At 34.5% G+C, this 16706-nt stretch overlaps 2 protein-coding genes across 3 annotated transcripts; both read right to left on the minus strand.

Annotated features, from left to right (window-relative positions):
- Window positions 1–467: 467 nt before the first annotated feature.
- On the minus strand, window positions 468–1232 carry LOC107858335 (zinc finger CCCH domain-containing protein 25-like). Its single transcript, XM_016703000.2, has 2 exons — window positions 1101–1232; window positions 468–809 (listed from the first exon to the last, which is right to left on the minus strand). Exons 1-2 carry the CDS (start codon window positions 1230–1232, stop codon window positions 468–470), a joined length of 474 nt encoding a protein of 157 aa, XP_016558486.2.
- On the minus strand, window positions 848–11155 carry LOC107860224 (zinc finger CCCH domain-containing protein 42-like). Of its 2 annotated transcripts, none has more exons than XM_016705497.2 (3): window positions 10215–11155; window positions 1487–1614; window positions 848–1387 (listed from the first exon to the last, which is right to left on the minus strand). In XM_016705497.2, the coding sequence occupies exons 1-3, from the start codon at window positions 10689–10691 to the stop codon at window positions 1384–1386; spliced, it is 609 nt and encodes a 202-aa protein (XP_016560983.1). In that variant the 5' UTR covers window positions 10692–11155; the 3' UTR covers window positions 848–1383. The 2 variants fall into 2 exon arrangements, with proteins under 2 accessions (XP_016560983.1, XP_016560982.1); XM_016705496.2 differs by having other exon boundaries at window positions 848–1392; window positions 10215–11153.
- Window positions 11156–16706: the final 5551 nt, after the last annotated feature.

The following is a 16706-nucleotide window of genomic DNA, read 5'->3' on the forward strand; positions in this document are numbered from 1 at the left end:
TGTGTCTTGTCTATAAATTGTCAATTCCCCTTTTGATATGCTGCCTCCTTTTCTTTGTGGGTCCTCCGTTTTTTGTCCCTTTTCAATTTGTCATAAAAAATGGAATAAAAATATGAGGGGTAGGTGACGTGGAGGGTAGGGTAGGTGAGGGTTGAGGTATGGGGTGGGGTAAGTTGTTAGGATGAGGTGTAAAGTTAATTAGGATAGGATTAAAATAATATAGAATTTGTTAGAAATTATGTTAAGGGTTGTTATATTTTGTATTTTTTGTGGGATATTATCACATGGATGAGGGTGTGTGATAATGTGAGCTAAAAATAAATAAAATTGGACTTGGAAAGGACAAAATTAGGTGCCTACAATCATGACGGAGGTTTTCTCTTTTTTCTGCATGATAAGGTTCAGATGCAGATCTTTTTTGTTTTCTTTCATCTATCCTATTGATCATCAGATTCCTCTCCGTCTCCTCATTCTCTTCTACTTTTTGTTTCTTTTTTATAGTTGGAAACATGATCAGCTCTGATTTTCCTACCCCAAAGTTGTGCACGGTTTAAGTTATCCACAGCGAGAATTGTACTCCTTTGATCCTCATAAGCAACAAAAGCGAATCCTTTAGACTTTCCAGTATCTTTATCTCTAACAAGATTGAGATCAACAACTTCCCCATACTGAGGAAAAACAGCAAGGACGTCACCTTCAGTGAGGTCAAAAGGTATGCCGCCAACGAATACATAAGCAGAATCTTTATATGTGGCGTGCCAGGATGCCTCATCGGAGATTCCCAAAGACGTTTCTTTTGCATTAATATTCTGAAATACGATTCACCAGCTTCATTGCTCGCAGATATCAATAGGAAAATCTAGGTTTTTAATTTATTTTCTCATAACATGCGTTAAGTACATATCTTCCTATTATATATCCACTCTCAGTCCTGACATGTGAAGTAAATGGGTAAAGTTCCTCGTGTTCTTAATCAAGCAATCAGTAAGGGGATAACTCAAACATCCAGAATTCGAAATATAAAAAGACAGATTTCGATAGAAATAAATAAAAGACATACACTCCATGGGAAAGGATTCAGTGTAGTGATACATGTACACGTGATCTTTGGCTTCGATCATCTTCATCCCTTCCATCATGGTGGAGGCGAGCTCGTTTCTCCCATTCCCTGCTTTCTCTTTTTTCTGCATGATGAGATTCAGATTCATATCTTTTTTGTTTTCTTCTTTCATATCTCCTATCAGCAAATTCCTTTGAAGTCATATCATCATGCCTCGTGGATCTTCTCTGAGTAGCTTCCCCTGATTTTTGTACGTCATCATACCTCCTAGATCTTCTCTCCATGACATCTTCTTTGTAATTACTTCTCTTTTCCTTCTGCTCCTACCTGCGCTGCTTGACATCTCTCTGATCATTATTCCTTATCATATCACAGATTTTTGCTTTAGAATTTCTTGGATATTTATCGGAGACTTTGACATCTTACCGGTAATCAGGCCGTGGAAGTCGACTCCATTTGCCTGATCTCCTGTCCTTCCTAGAATCCTCAACTTTGTCATGTGGCCATCTCGGGCTTCGATCTTCCTCAGCACCCCAGCCTGTGTTTGCAGCTCTCTAAAGACAAAAAAAAATTAAGGGAATTAAGTACCTTAAAAATATAAGATATGAACAGATTCTAAAGTTTAGAAAGCTGAAAACTCCAAACGGAGAAAGAGGGTCAAGAAATAACTAAACACAGAGAGAAAAGAAAAAAAAACCTTCTTTCCTGATTCACTTTTTCTGAAATTCGTGTGATCAAATTCATTAGTAAGGCGTCAAGAGAAGAATTTGTCAATAATTTTGAAAAAAAAATGGCGCTGCTTCTTTGCTTCCCTAAGAAGTGACAAATTGCTTTAACTTTTTGTATTTTCACCTGCTGAAACTTCAAAAAATAAGAATAATTTCCCTATCCAGCAAACATATTTCCAATGGGTAGGGCGACGGGGCCAGACGAGATTCCAGTGAATTTTTGGAAGCGCACTAGTGGGGCAGGTTTGGAGTGGTTAACAAGATTGTTTAACATCATTTTTAGGGCGACGGGGCCAGACGAGATTCCAATGAATTTTTGGAAGGGCACTAGTGGGGCAGGTTTGGAGTGGTTAACAAGGTTGTTTAACATCATTTTTAGGACGACAAAGATGCCGAAAGCATGGAGGTGGAGTACGATTGTTCCTTTATATAAGAACAAGGGAGACTTTCAGAGTTGCAACAACTATAGAGGCATTAAGTTGTTGAGTCATACTATGAAGGTTTGGAAAAGGCTGGTAGAGTTGAGGCTAAGAAGGATCGTGAGTATCTCTGAGAATCAGTTCAGTTTCATGCCAGGTCGCTCAACCAATGAGGCCATTCACCTCGTGAGGAGATTAGTAAAATAGTTTCGGGAGAGACAGAAGGACTTGCACATGGTGTTTATTGATCTAGAGAAGGCGTATGATAGAGTTCCGAGGGAGATTCTGTGGAGGTGCTTGGAGGCTAGAGGGGTGCTCGTGGAAACACTAGGTCGATCCAGGACATGTATGATGGGGCGAAGACTCGTGTGAGGAGGGTAGTGGGGATTCGGAGCACTTTCCAGTTCTAATAGGGTTGCACCAGGGATCAACTCTTAGCCCGTTTTTATTTGCCTTGGTGATGGATGTTTTGACGTGACATATTCAAGGGCAGGTGCCTTAGTGTATATTATTTAGGGATGATGTGGTACTGATTGATGAGACTCGGGGGGGAGTTAATGATAAGTTGGAGATTTGAAGACAGACGCTTGAGTCTAAAGGATTTCGGTTGAGTAGAACCAAGACGGAGTACTGGGAGTGTAGGTTTAGTGAGGTGTCATAGGAGGATGCAGTGGTGGTGAAGCTGGACTCGTAGGTCATTTAGAAGAGGGGGAGTTTCAAGTATCTGAGGTCTATGATTCAGGAAAATGGCGAGATTGACGAGGATGTTACGCATCGTATTGGGGCAGGGTGGCTGAAATGGAGGCTCGCTTCGGGAGTCTTATGTGATAAGAAGGTGCCCCCGAAGCTTAAAGGTAAGTTCTACAGAGTGGCAGTCTGGTCGGCTTTGTTGTATGGAGTGGAATGTTAGCCAGTCAAGAACTCCCACATCCAAAAGTTAAAGGTGGCGGAGATGCGAATGTTGCAATGGATGTGTGGAAATACCAGGAAAGATAGGGTGAGAAATGAGATTATTCGGAAAAAGGTGAGAGTTGCATCGGTGGAGGATAAGATTCGAAAAGTAAGGCTACGTTGGTTCGGGAACATGATGAGGAGGGACTCGGATGCTCCAGTGCGGAGGTGTGAGACACTAGCTACGATGGTTTTAATAGCGCATTAGCATTAGTGGTTTACCAGTGTTGTAAAATTGCTTACTGTGCACATGTAATAATACTACAGATATAGTTTGATTAGGATTAGACTTTTTCAACTTATTTAGGCATTCGTTGTATTAGACCTAGTTATCTGTTCCTAGGAGTTAGTTTACGCTAATTTTGATTATTTCAACTGTATATAACTACACTGCAGTCTCATCAAATACATATACTTTCTTCTACTCTATTCTTCTGCTTTTGTATGGTATCAGCGCCATAATAACTATAACGAGTAATTTTTTTTCCTGCACATCAATGGCTGCCTCTACCCCAATTGCTAATGTTGATGCCTCCCCTGTCGTCAAAAACTTAATTCAATTCAACCCAGCCTCCCAACTGCTGATTAAACTATCTGGCAGCCACAACTTTACTATTTGAAAGGCCGAGATTGCCATGCTACTTCATGGCCATGACCTCTATGGTCATCTTGACAGCACCACGTTATCCCTTCCGGAAACAATCACTACTAACGAAATTAAATCCGGCAATCCCGAATACAAGGATTGGTTTCATCAAGATAAACTAATCCAAACTGCTTTTATGGCCTCTGTTGATGCCACAATCGCATCCACTGTTGCTTCCGCAGACAACTCCAAAGCTGGCTAGAATCAGCTTCACACCTCCTTTGCGAACAAATCGTAGACCTGCATATTTTGCCTCCATCATCATCTCAGTCGGGTCAGTAAAGACAAAAAATCTATTGTTGAATATTTGCGTGAGATTCGCTCTCTGTCTAATGAACTCGCCACAGCTGGTTCACCGGTCAATAACGAAGTAACTTGTGGTAAAAATTTTGAGTGGACTCGGTCCAAAGTTTCGTGAAATTTCAGCAGCTATACGGGCATGAGACTCTCCAATCAGCTATGAAGAACTTTTTGACAAGTTTTTTTATCACGAAGTGTTCCTCAAACATGATGACCTCAAAAAGCCGACCACAGAAGTCACTGCCGCAGTTGCTCAACATGTCATAAATTCCCAATTAGCACCACGCAATAATCGACGCCCACCCAACAACAACAACAACAACTGGCGTCCCCAAAATAGATAGCCCAATCAAAGTGCTATTCCTCAGGATTCCAACAATAGTTCTCAATGGTGTAACTTCCCACACCAATCTTCACGAGTCCGTTGTCAACTTTGTGACAAATTTGGCCATAGAGCAAATGTCTGTCGGTCCTGATACCACAACCACTTTGAAGTTAAGGCTAATTTTGTTGCCCAAACATAGCCAAATGACCCATGGATTGTAAACTCGGGTGCATCTAACAACATTACCTCCAATACCAACTCCCTGCATAATGTTCAGGACTTCTAAGGGATGGAAGAAGTGACAATAGGTAATGGTATTGTGATTCCAATTACTCAAACTGGTACCACTCATTTATTGCATCAAATAATGCCTTCAAATTCTCTACTATTTTATGTGTTTCTGCTATCAAGCGCAAGCTTATTTCCATTTCTCAATTTTGTCAAGATAACTAAACCTCAGTAGAATTTTTGCCTTTTAACTTTTTTTTTAAGGATCTGACTACGGGAACACCTCTTCTGTGCGGCCCGAATAAAGCAGGACACTATGAATGGCCAACACTTTCTCGCCCAACCATCAATGTTGTTATTACCGACCCTTCATTACATTTGTGGCATCAAAGATTGGGTCACCCTCGTTCTCGACTTTTATTTTGCATTCTCAATAATTTCAGTCTTTCTTATTCTTTGAAAGACAAATTTACTTTTTGTAATTCTTGTTGATGCAATAAAATCCACAGATTTCCATTTTATTTAAACAAATTGTCCAGCAAATCTCCATTAGAAACACTTTACAGTGATCTGTAGGGGCCATCTCCAGTGCTCTCAATTGATAAAAAGCGTTCTTATTATATTTTTGTTGATCAGTATAGAAAATACATCTGTTTATACCCAATGAAAAACAAAAATAAGAAAAAGGCAGCCCGGTGTACTAAAGCTACCGCTATGCACGGTGTACATGGAAAGGCCCCACCATAAGGGTGTATCGTACGCAGTCTTACCTTGTATTTCTGCCAGAGGCTGTTTCCAAGGCTTGAACCCGTGACCTCCTGGTCACATGGCAACAACTTTACCAGTTACACCAAGGCTCCCCTTCGAAAAACAAAAATAAAGTTCAACAAATTTTTCAACACCTACATCCTGTGCTTGAAAAACATTTTGACAAAAAAATACTCACCCTATACACTGATAGAGGAAGTGAATATCAAATATTATACCCGTACCTCCACTCCAATGGCATACAACATCTTGTTTCTCCACCGTACATACCTCAATGGATTGCCATGGCCGAAAGGCGTCATCGTCACCTAGTTGAGATAGCTAAAACACTACTTCATCAAGTTGCTTTACCATCTGATTAGTGGTTATTTGCTTGCCATCATGCCACATATCACATTAACCGTCTACCCACTAGCACACTTAATAACAAGTCACCATTTGAAGTTCTTTTTAATGACAAACCAACGTACAAATCTCTTCGTACTTTTGGTTGTTTATGCTACCCATGACTTCGACCATATACCCAAAATAAGTTAGAACCATACTCCAATCCTTGTGTCTATCTTGGATTCTCCATCACTCATCATTCCCATCAGTGTTTTGATCCCCCAGTACCAAAATTTTCCTCTCTTGGGATGTAAAATTTTTTGAAGAAGTTTTTCCATTTGAAAGTATGTTTTCTCAATTGAACCAGAAATTTTCTTCTTTAAAGTGAGAAACAGTTTCTTTTCCAAATAACTCGGACTTTTTCAATCATGGAGATAATACACTTGATGCTAATAACACCCAGTTTCCCTCCACTATTCCACTCATGCGAGACACACGCCAAGATGCATGCTCAATTCGTGCCGCACAGGAAAACTACCCGAAGGCAGATCACTCCATACCTCAGGCACCACGTAATATCCCCTCTACTTCCTTAACATCTTCTTCTGACGGGTATAGGCAATTCACCGCTGATAACTTTCAACCCTATTTTGTTTTCCAAAGCCAACCCCCTGATCCCTCTACTTGTCCTATCTCCAAGAATCGTCGTCCACCAATTACCCAAGTCTATCGGCATCGACCACACTCATCATCCATACAGCCAGCTCCACCTCTAAGTTTACCTTTTCCATCTGAACCTATTGTTAACATTCCACCCATAGAACAACATAATGTAGTAACGCGATCGCAAAACAATATCGTTACGCGACGAAAAATTGTTGACTACACTACCCAAATGAACCAGCCTGCACCTTCTATTCCTATAACCCACAAGCAAGCACAAAAATTCCCATATTGGAAAGATGCTATGAAGGCTGAATTTGATGCATTAATGAAGAACCAGACTTTGGACTTAGTTCCACCAGACCATGCCCGAAGTATTGTCCCTTGTAAATGGTTGTTTTGAATCAAAACTAAATCTGATGGCTCCATTGATAGGTACAAAGCACGTTTAGTTGCAAAAGGGTTCACTCAAAGGCCCGGATTTGATTTTCACAAGACATTCAGTCCGGTGGTTAAACCAACTACAATTCTAACAGTACTTACAGTTGTTGTACAGATGAACTGGCCGCTACATCAAGTAGATGTCAATAATGCTTTTCTTCAGGGAAAGAATCAAGAAGACGTGTATATGTCTCAACCTCCTGGCTATGAAGACACGAATCATCCCAACTATGTTTGCCATCTCAAAAAGGCAATTTACGGACTTCGACAAGCTCCTAAGGTCTGGTATGATGCATTGACTAGTTCTTTTATTCGAATGGGTTCAAGATGTCTGAGTATGATAATTCTCTCTTTGTTCTGCACAATATGAGGGTCACTATTTATATTTTGATCTATGTGGATGACATCATAATCGCAGGCAGTGATGAAACACTCATTCAACATGTTGTTACCTCTTTTTCGAAAAAATTTTCTCTCAAGTAACTTGGTTTATTACACTATTTCTTGGGTGTTGTACACAGAAATGTTGATGGCTGGTTTCCCTGTCAATCTAAGTATATACAGGACATTCTGCATGACATTCAGATACAAGACTGCAAAGGTATTCAGTCACCTATGAGCATGTTCGCTCTATCTCGGGATACATTATTTATCTGGACACAACACCCATCTCCTGAAGTTCTCATAAGTAACCTACTATCTCTAGATCCTCTACTGATACTGAATGTCGTGCGGTTGCTTTCGCCTTGTCTGAAATAAATTGGGTTACTCACTTGCTCAAAGATCTTCATGTGTCACTCCCTGCTATACCTATAATACTTTGTGATAACCTTGGAGTTACGTACATTGCCGAGAATCCGGTATATCATACCAAAATGAAGCACCTTGAGGTTGATCTTCACTTTGTTCGTAACCAGGTCCGCAATGGACTGGTCCAAATGAGGCACATACACTCTGCTGATCAACTTGCAGATTCACTTACCAAACCATTGTCCAAGCCAACTTTCCAGTTAATGCTTCCCAAGTTACGTGTTGTCTTTTCACACTAAACTTGAGGGGGGGCGTGATAGCGCATTAGCATTAGTGGTTTACCAGTGTTGTAAAATTATTTTACTGTGCACATGTACTAATACTATAGATATAGTTTGATTAAGATTAGACTTGTTCAACTTATTTAGGCGTTATTTGTATTAGACGTAGTTATCTGTTCCTACATTCTAGGAGTTAGTTTACGCTAATTTTGATTATTTCTGTTGTATATAAACTGCACTGCAGTCTCATCAAATACATATACATTCTTTTACTCTATTCCTCTGCTTTTATAGGTTTTAGGCGGAGTAGAGGTAGACCGAAGAAATATTGGAGGGAGCTAATTAGGCATGATATGGAGCAGTTACAATTTACGGAGGACATGACCCTTGATAGGAAGGTGTGGAGGATGCAGATTAGGGTAGAGGATTAGGGGGTGGGAGTGCGTCGGTAACATTAAGGGAGCGTTATTTTGCGTCTGTAGTTTTTTATTAGTGGTGTTGTGTGATGTCTATGATTTAGGTTAGATAGTTCTTATTTATTTTTGTGGTGGTAGTATTATCTTGTTGCTAGCGGTATTAGTTTATTTTGCACTTATCTTTTGTGTTTGTTATACTGTTATCGGTTCTAAGCCGAGGGTCTATTGGAAACAATCTTTCTACTTCATTTGAGGTAGTGGTATGGTCTGAGTACACTCTACCCTCCCCAGACCTCACAATGTGGGAATACACTAGATATGTTGTTATTGTTGTTGTAATTATACTGAAAATCTTGGATTGTCATTCCTTAACGTCGTTTTTGGACAGTTGGGTTACAAAGGTAGATGCTTTGAGGATAGAGATTTGTCCTTATCTTAAGTAGACTTCTAATATATACAGAACAATACTTCAGTGTGATATAAAGCTCGTTGATGATCCTTAAAACATAGTGGAATTCATTGACTCTGCATCCTTAAGGGCTAATGAGACGAACTCCTAACTATGGAACGAAAGACTTGTCTTATTTTCATAAGGACGGTTCCTAGGACAGCTTGTACCTCGACTATTCTACTAGGTACCTGCTTCCTCTGACAAGCAATTGTACTAGACTGATGGGTAACTCTGCCTAGCAAAATTTAGGCAAATAGAAAGAAATCACCCAACATTTTTTGCCTCTCTTGAAGTTAAATATTGTCTCCCTTAATTCTCATTCCACTTCATTGAGTGCTAACACTTCTCACACCCTTGAGTGCAGAAGCACAGATAACTCTCAATTCAACATTCAACCTTGCCCAAGATATTAGTCAAAAGTAGGACTATTAGAGTTTCAGTACATTTCATACTGAAGTTCTAAAGATGGGAATGTTACCCACCTAAATACAACTGTATGTAGAATTACACAGACTGGGGAGATATTCCATCATTCTTCCAGAGTCCCAGTACACATGCCAAAGTCAAAACAATTTTCAGAGGAACGTGCTTTCCATCCTTAACATTCCACTTTTATACTTAAGAGGGGCCATTGCAACTAATACCTCCTGGTGCAGTGTAACAAATCAGCAGACACGTCAGAGGTCCTTGGACGTAGCACAAGAGGTAAACAATTACCAAATTATTTGGACCACTATGTGGTCCCAAATCCCAAAGGAGTACCTCCTCTGCCAAGCCGTTAGAGAATGGGACAAATCCAACCTTGCATAGAATAGCGTAAATAGGCTAAGACATATTGAGAATAGTGTGAATAATCTTGCTTATTTTTTGTTGCTTAGAATGGTAGATCTGGAACCTCCCTCTTTCTAGTTTTTCCTTTTATTTGTGCTCTGTTTTATTCCAAGAATTTGAGGACATACCCCTTTTGTGGCCTGGAAATCAATTTATCAATATATCTAAGTTTTGATTGTTCCATGCAGCATATGGCTGGACTACAATACAACACAAAATAAGATAGTTAAAAACGGGACTTTGGATTAAAAGGGACAAATAAGTTTCCAATTATGTGAGAGTCCTTCAAGTTTTTAAAATTAGATCAGAGGGACAATTTTTTTGAGTTTTTTTTTTAAGTTTTTCGTTCCAACAACTTCTCTCAGTTGTTGAACAACTTTGATAGTTGTTCGATAACTATGCGAAGTTGTTGAGACAACTAATGCAGTTGTCAAACAACAATTCTAGTTGTTCGACCGACTTTATTTTTTTAATTTGGGGACATTGTGGGAACCACTTATCCTTTTTTTAATTAAAGACTCGGGAGGTTCTATAAGACTCATTTTTCTCGTTAAAAACATTTACATACAAGATGACATATAAAGAAACAAGATGATATACAAGAACAAAGGGAAAGACTAAGAACAGACCTTCTCATCGTGAGAGAACTTGCACGCAGCACCGGGATTGCATTCACCCCTCTGGAAAGCGCAACAGACCCCTCGCTCCTCCCTTTTTCTCCTCTCCGTGTCTTCATCCTCTTCTTCTTGTTGTTTCTTTTTATAGTTGGAAACATGATCAACTCTGATTCCCCTACCCCAAAGTTGTGCACGGTTTAAGTTATCCACGGCGAGAATTGTACTCCTTTGATCCTCAAAAGCGACAAAAGCGAATCCTTTAGACTTTCCTGTACCTTTATCTCTAACAAGATTGAGATCAACAACCTCCCCATACTGAGCAAAAACAGCGAGAACGTCACCCTCAGTGAAGTCAAAAGGTATGCCGCCAACGAATACATAAGCTGAATCTTTGTATGTGGCTTGCCAGGATGCCTCATCAGAGATTCCCAAAGATGCTTCTTTTGCATTAATATTCTGAATACGCTTTGCTAGTGTCAACGGATTCATCGCTCGCAGGTATCAATAGGTTTAAATCCTAGGTTTCAAATTTATTTAACGAAAAAAATTCAAAAATATCCCTAACTATCTAAAATAGTTTTAAAATATCCTCATTACATTTTTTGCTCAAAATACCTCCGTTAAATATTTGACTCAAAAATATCTCGAAATTCCACTAAGGACGTCACCTCAATAAAAATAGCTACCTGAACATTCCACATCACCGTCCACGTGTATAATCCCTTTTTAAAATCCTTCAGCCCATAGCCCATAAGCCCATAAGATCAAATTTTGAATTGCGGTTTAAAATTCCAGCGAATTCGACCCCAAAGAAATAGCATATCCTTCTTGTTATCACAGCAGGTGTGATTAGCGAAAATGTTGTGTTATCAATTCTATGTTTCTTGATTTTTCAGCGAAGGGAAAAAGGAAAAAGACCTGCATACAAGCGTTACAAAAGCATCGTGGATCCCTTTGTCAATCGGATTCAACCTAAAGGACTAGCGGCTCAGGCTCATCATCATTATCATCCAATCTGTGTGACACTTCTTACTGGAAGAGGATAAAAGCTGCACAGAAAATTTTGATGACAATTTTGTGATTGGACATGGAGGTTTCGGTAATGTGTTCAAAGGGTACATAGACAACGGCGCAACTATAGTTTCGTCAAAGTAAGGAGTTTGCGAGTTTGAAACAGAGATTCACATGTTATCAAAGCTAAAGCTAAGACGTCTGCATTTGGTATCCTTAATTGGATATTCTGATGATAACAATGAGATGATTTTTATTTATAATTACATGGCTCATGGAACTCTTCGTGATCAAATCACTTGTACAGAACTTATAATGCTCCTTTTCATGGAGGAAACATCTTGAGATTTGCATTGTTGCAAAAAAAAGCTTATGGGTTGATAATTTTAAAAGAGATAATGCATCAAATACCCTAAATTTATTTCTACAACTTACTTTTAACACTTAAACTAAGCTTCTATTTATTTATTCTTTTACCATCTTTTAAAGTGAATTAATTTCCCCTTATGCTGACATGGCATTTTTTAAAAATAGAAAAAAAATAAAAAATTAAATGGCACATCAGCATAAGGAGAGTAATTAATTATTTAAAGTGGATAAATAAACGAAAGTTAAATTTAAGTGATAAAGTAAGTTGTGAAGATAAGTTCAGAAGGTTTTGATGCATTATCTCATTTTAAAAAGGGATTATACATGTGGATAGTGACATAAAATGTCTAGGTGACTATTTTTATTCGGGTGGCATCTTTAGTAGAATTTCATTAGAAGGAGGAATATTTTTGAGTTAAATATTTAATTGAGAGATGTTTTTGAGCTAAAAAACTAACGAGGGATACTTTTAAGTTATTTAAAATAATTCAGGATATTTTTGAACCTTTTTGTTTATTTAATCAAGAAAAAACTAAGCTCCGTTAACTAATTAACCTAGATTTTCGACGGCGTGATTTCGTACTTGGTTAATCCGATCCACACATTTCTGGACCCGCTCTTTAGATTAATTATGCGGAGAAAGACAAATTAAGGGCTACTTATATTGTCATGCGATTACTAGACTAATTGGTACTAAGATAATTGATGATATAAATTAGTTTCAAAATAAATTTATACCATTAATCAGATTTTAAAAATATAGTACAAATTTAATTAATGAATATACACTTTATCCGCGTACCAAAATGGAGTACAAAGTGCATAATACTTTGTCCATTATAAACGAACTAGAGGAGCATGTCCCGTGTCAGCATGAACATATTAAGATATTTTGATTATATACGATAAGTTAGATTGATATCAATTTCACTTATGAATTATAAAAATATGAATACGCAAAATATATTAACTACTTAATAGTATTTTTTAAGGAGTCAAATTATCTCACAAGATAATTATAAATAACTTACTCATATGAATAGCAAAATTTGATGCATTTGAAGTTTAGTTCTTTAGTCATATAACTGAGATTTGTTACGTATAAAATATGAGATTAAAATTGATACATAAGACTTGACACCTATTGTATAAAATAGATATTGATTGTTGAAAAAATTTAAGTGTTGTCTTATCATTGCATATTACATCACATATCGGTTGCAATTAATAACTCAAAATTCCATTGTATTTCCCCAATAAGCCGATATAAACATCCTTTGCTTTCATTTCTCTTTGTCTTTTATTTATCAACTTGTTATTTGAAGTTACATTAAACTAATATTTTAAATTTAAACTTTAAGTATTTTGAAAATTACAAAAAAAATGTTAAGTTACCATCGGTCATATTAATTTAAGTTATTTGACTTTGAGAACGCGATAAAACATGTTATTTGACTTTGAGAACACAATAAAACATACTTTTGTAAATGTTTTATCAAACTTTACTTTTGTATACGTTCCTTCCATTGAAACGTAGAAGTCGTTTGTTAGAGTTTATAGAAATAGTTTTGAATAGAATGTATTGGTAATGTTTGCATCAATAATGCTGATATTATTTATGGTAACATTATTTCTTATACACTGTTTAATGTGTTGTATTAGAACTTACTTTTTTAATCTTGATATATTTAAACAAAAGTTTGAAAAAAAAAAGATTGCATATACATTCTAAGATTCATCCAGGATCCAGCACAGGTTCAATATATGTTATTTTTTATCTCAATTTATGTGACACTAATAGAATTTAGATAATCAATCATACTTTCAATATGTATTTAGATAATTTATTCTGTTAACAATTGTAATTTATAATATTTTTTATGTAATTTTCAAATAATATATTACTTTTCTTATCAAAACTTTTGTGGCATTAATAGTCAATTATATTTTTAAAATAATTTAAGCTTTTAATTATTGTGATTTATAATACTTTTCTTCTATTCCAATTTAAGTGACACTAATATAATTTTGAAAGACAATCAAATATTTTATATTTTAAAATTTTTTTCAATTGTTAATTATTGTGATTTATAGTATTTTTACATTTTTGAAATATATAACAGATTAAATTATTTTTAGATATTTTAAATTGTTAACTATGGTAATTTATAATACTTTTCATGTAGCTTTTTAATAATACATGTTACTCTTCTTGTCCAGAATTTTGTGTCATCGACAACCAATTATATTTTTAAAATAATTTAAATATTTAATTATTGTAATTTATAATATTTTTCTATTTTAATTTAAGTGGAACAATGTTTAGATACTCATAATAATTAATTAGGGATGATATAGTAAAATCACAATTGAAGCAGCGAAGCATAAGTGTCTTAAATGACTTACAACAATTAATTAAAAGTGACATAGCAAAATAACTATAAAAAATACTCGTGAAAAAAATTTAAGTGGGCTTCATATATGACGTGAGTTAATTTAAAATATCAAGAGTTAATTTATCATTTTTGTATCTGTTTTATATTTTTTATTAAATATTATTAATTTTTTATTACTTAAATGACCTATAATAATTAATTAGGGTGGTATTTAGTAAAACTATGGTTGAAATAGCTGAAGTAGACATATCATAAATGTCTATTTTACCTTTTTGATTAAATATTATTAATTTTTGAATACATAAATTACAATAATAATAATTAATTAGGGGTGATATAGTAAAATCACGGTTGAAGCAGCTGAAACAGACATGTTATAAATATTTATTTTATTTTTTTAAAATTAAATATTATTAATTTTTTAATACATATTGACTTACAATAATTAATTAAGGATGATATAATAAAATCACAAATTGGATATTATTAATTTTTCAATATATAAATAACTTATAATAATTAATTAGAGTGATACAGTAAAATTACGATTGAAGCAGATTTGTCATAACTATCTATTTTAATTTTTAATTAAATATTATTAATTTTTAATATATAAATAACTTAAAATAATTAATTAGGGATGATATAATACGGAGCAAGTAACTTGCTGAAGCTGGCATGTCAAAACTACTGCTTCTATATAATAGAAAAAATTACATATTAACTAAATTAGAATACTATATAACAAGAAATTTGTAACAAAATATTTATATCTAAATTAAAAATAATGTATTAATTATTAAAAAAAATTTATATATAATTTATTGGTTCGATTTGATATTTTTAGAATAAAATCAAATCAAACCCAAATAGTATTGATTTTTAATTGATTTTGCGAAACCAAACCATGAACAGCCTAGTTGGAAGTTCGACTTCTACTGTCCCAATTATAGTTGGAAGTTTCGAAGTTCAACTTCGAAACTTTCCGTTGTATTATTGGTCTTTGCCATTGGGGCCAAGCCCAAGGAATCTATGGGCCTGAACAGCCAAAAGATGAGGGGGAAATATCATAAACGACAATTCAAATTAAACTATTTTCATGAAAATAGTCATGAAATTTAAATTTTATTTTCTAGTCATTTCAATTTCTTGACTTGTTCTATATCATTTCTACACAATTTTTATATATATAAATATTCTATTCGAAAATTATACAGTTTTGATACACAGTTTATATAATAATTGTATTGTTTTTTACACATTTTATACAACAAATATATAATTTTTATACATTTTCTATATATTTTCATATATATATATATATATATATTTGATAGAACTATATAATTTTTATACATATATCTTATATAAATATATATTCTATATAACAATTATACCGTTTTTATATAATTATATTTAATTACTATTTCTAAACAATAACAAAAAAAAGAATATTTTTCAGTTAAAAAATTATATTAAAAAAAAACTGAAACATTTTAAAAGGGCCGAATGACCCAAGTTGAAAAGTGTATCAGTATTGTATATGGACTGTATTAGTATTGTATATGGACTATATCTGAACTACATGAGTCAAAATGATCCAAATTAGGAAATGACTATAAAGTAATAATAGCTGACACGACAGGCCACTTTTTAGCAAATTCTCAAATTTAGATTATTTATTTTTAAAAGTGCTAGACAGTGTTCTTTTTTCAAAGATAAGGGACAAAATTTAATGCGTATAACCGAGAATAGATCCAAATTTTCAATGTTCCATGATCAATGAGAGTCGTGTATTGTATATCTCCATGACAAAGTCTAACAATATGGGGTAAGTTGTTAAATTTCCATGGCAAAGAAATTCAATCGTCACTGGTAATATTTGAAATGAAAACGAATAAATATATTTTAAACTATGATAAATTTTACATATATATATATTGTCATACTAGTTTAGGTGTATGCGCCTTGCGCGTGTACCTCATTTTAGTGAGTTCAAATATTACATTAAATAGGATATTTGTTTAAATAATAAAGATGAATATAATAATTAAATTTAATATCTTTTGAGTATGTAAAGATGAAGAATTTATTTATTAACCCTAATCTTTACCAAAAATTTTTTTAAAAGCCTATCGACATTCATTTACTACATGTAATTTGCAACAAAACAGTACAATAATAGAGACATCAAAATAATACAATTAAATCTAATCTTTACACACAATTTTTTTTTCAAAGTCGTCCGACACTCATCTACCACCTGAAAACAATAACAAAATAATACGATAATAGAGATATCAAAATAATACAACTAAACCTAACCTTTACGTAAAAAAATTTCTCAAAGCCGACCAACATTTATCTATCACCTGTAAACTGCAACAAAATAATACGATAAAAGTGATATCAAAATAATACAATTAAACATAAATTTTACACACAAAAATCTCTCAAAGATGATCGAGATTCAGCTACTAACAGTAATCTACCACAAAATAACAAACCATTAGAGATATTACGATAATACAATTAAACCTAATCTTTACCTAAAAAGGTTTTCAAAGCCGACCCACATTCATCTATCATATGTAAATTAAAATAAAACAATAAGATAATAAAGATATCAAAACAATACAATTAAACCTAACTTTTACACAAGAAATTATTCAAAGCCAACCGATATATATATATATATATATATATATATATATATATATATATATAT

Source organism: Capsicum annuum, chromosome 2, assembly GCF_002878395.1.
Source record: "Capsicum annuum cultivar UCD-10X-F1 chromosome 2, UCD10Xv1.1, whole genome shotgun sequence".
Lineage (NCBI taxonomy): Eukaryota > Viridiplantae > Streptophyta > Magnoliopsida > Solanales > Solanaceae > Capsicum > Capsicum annuum.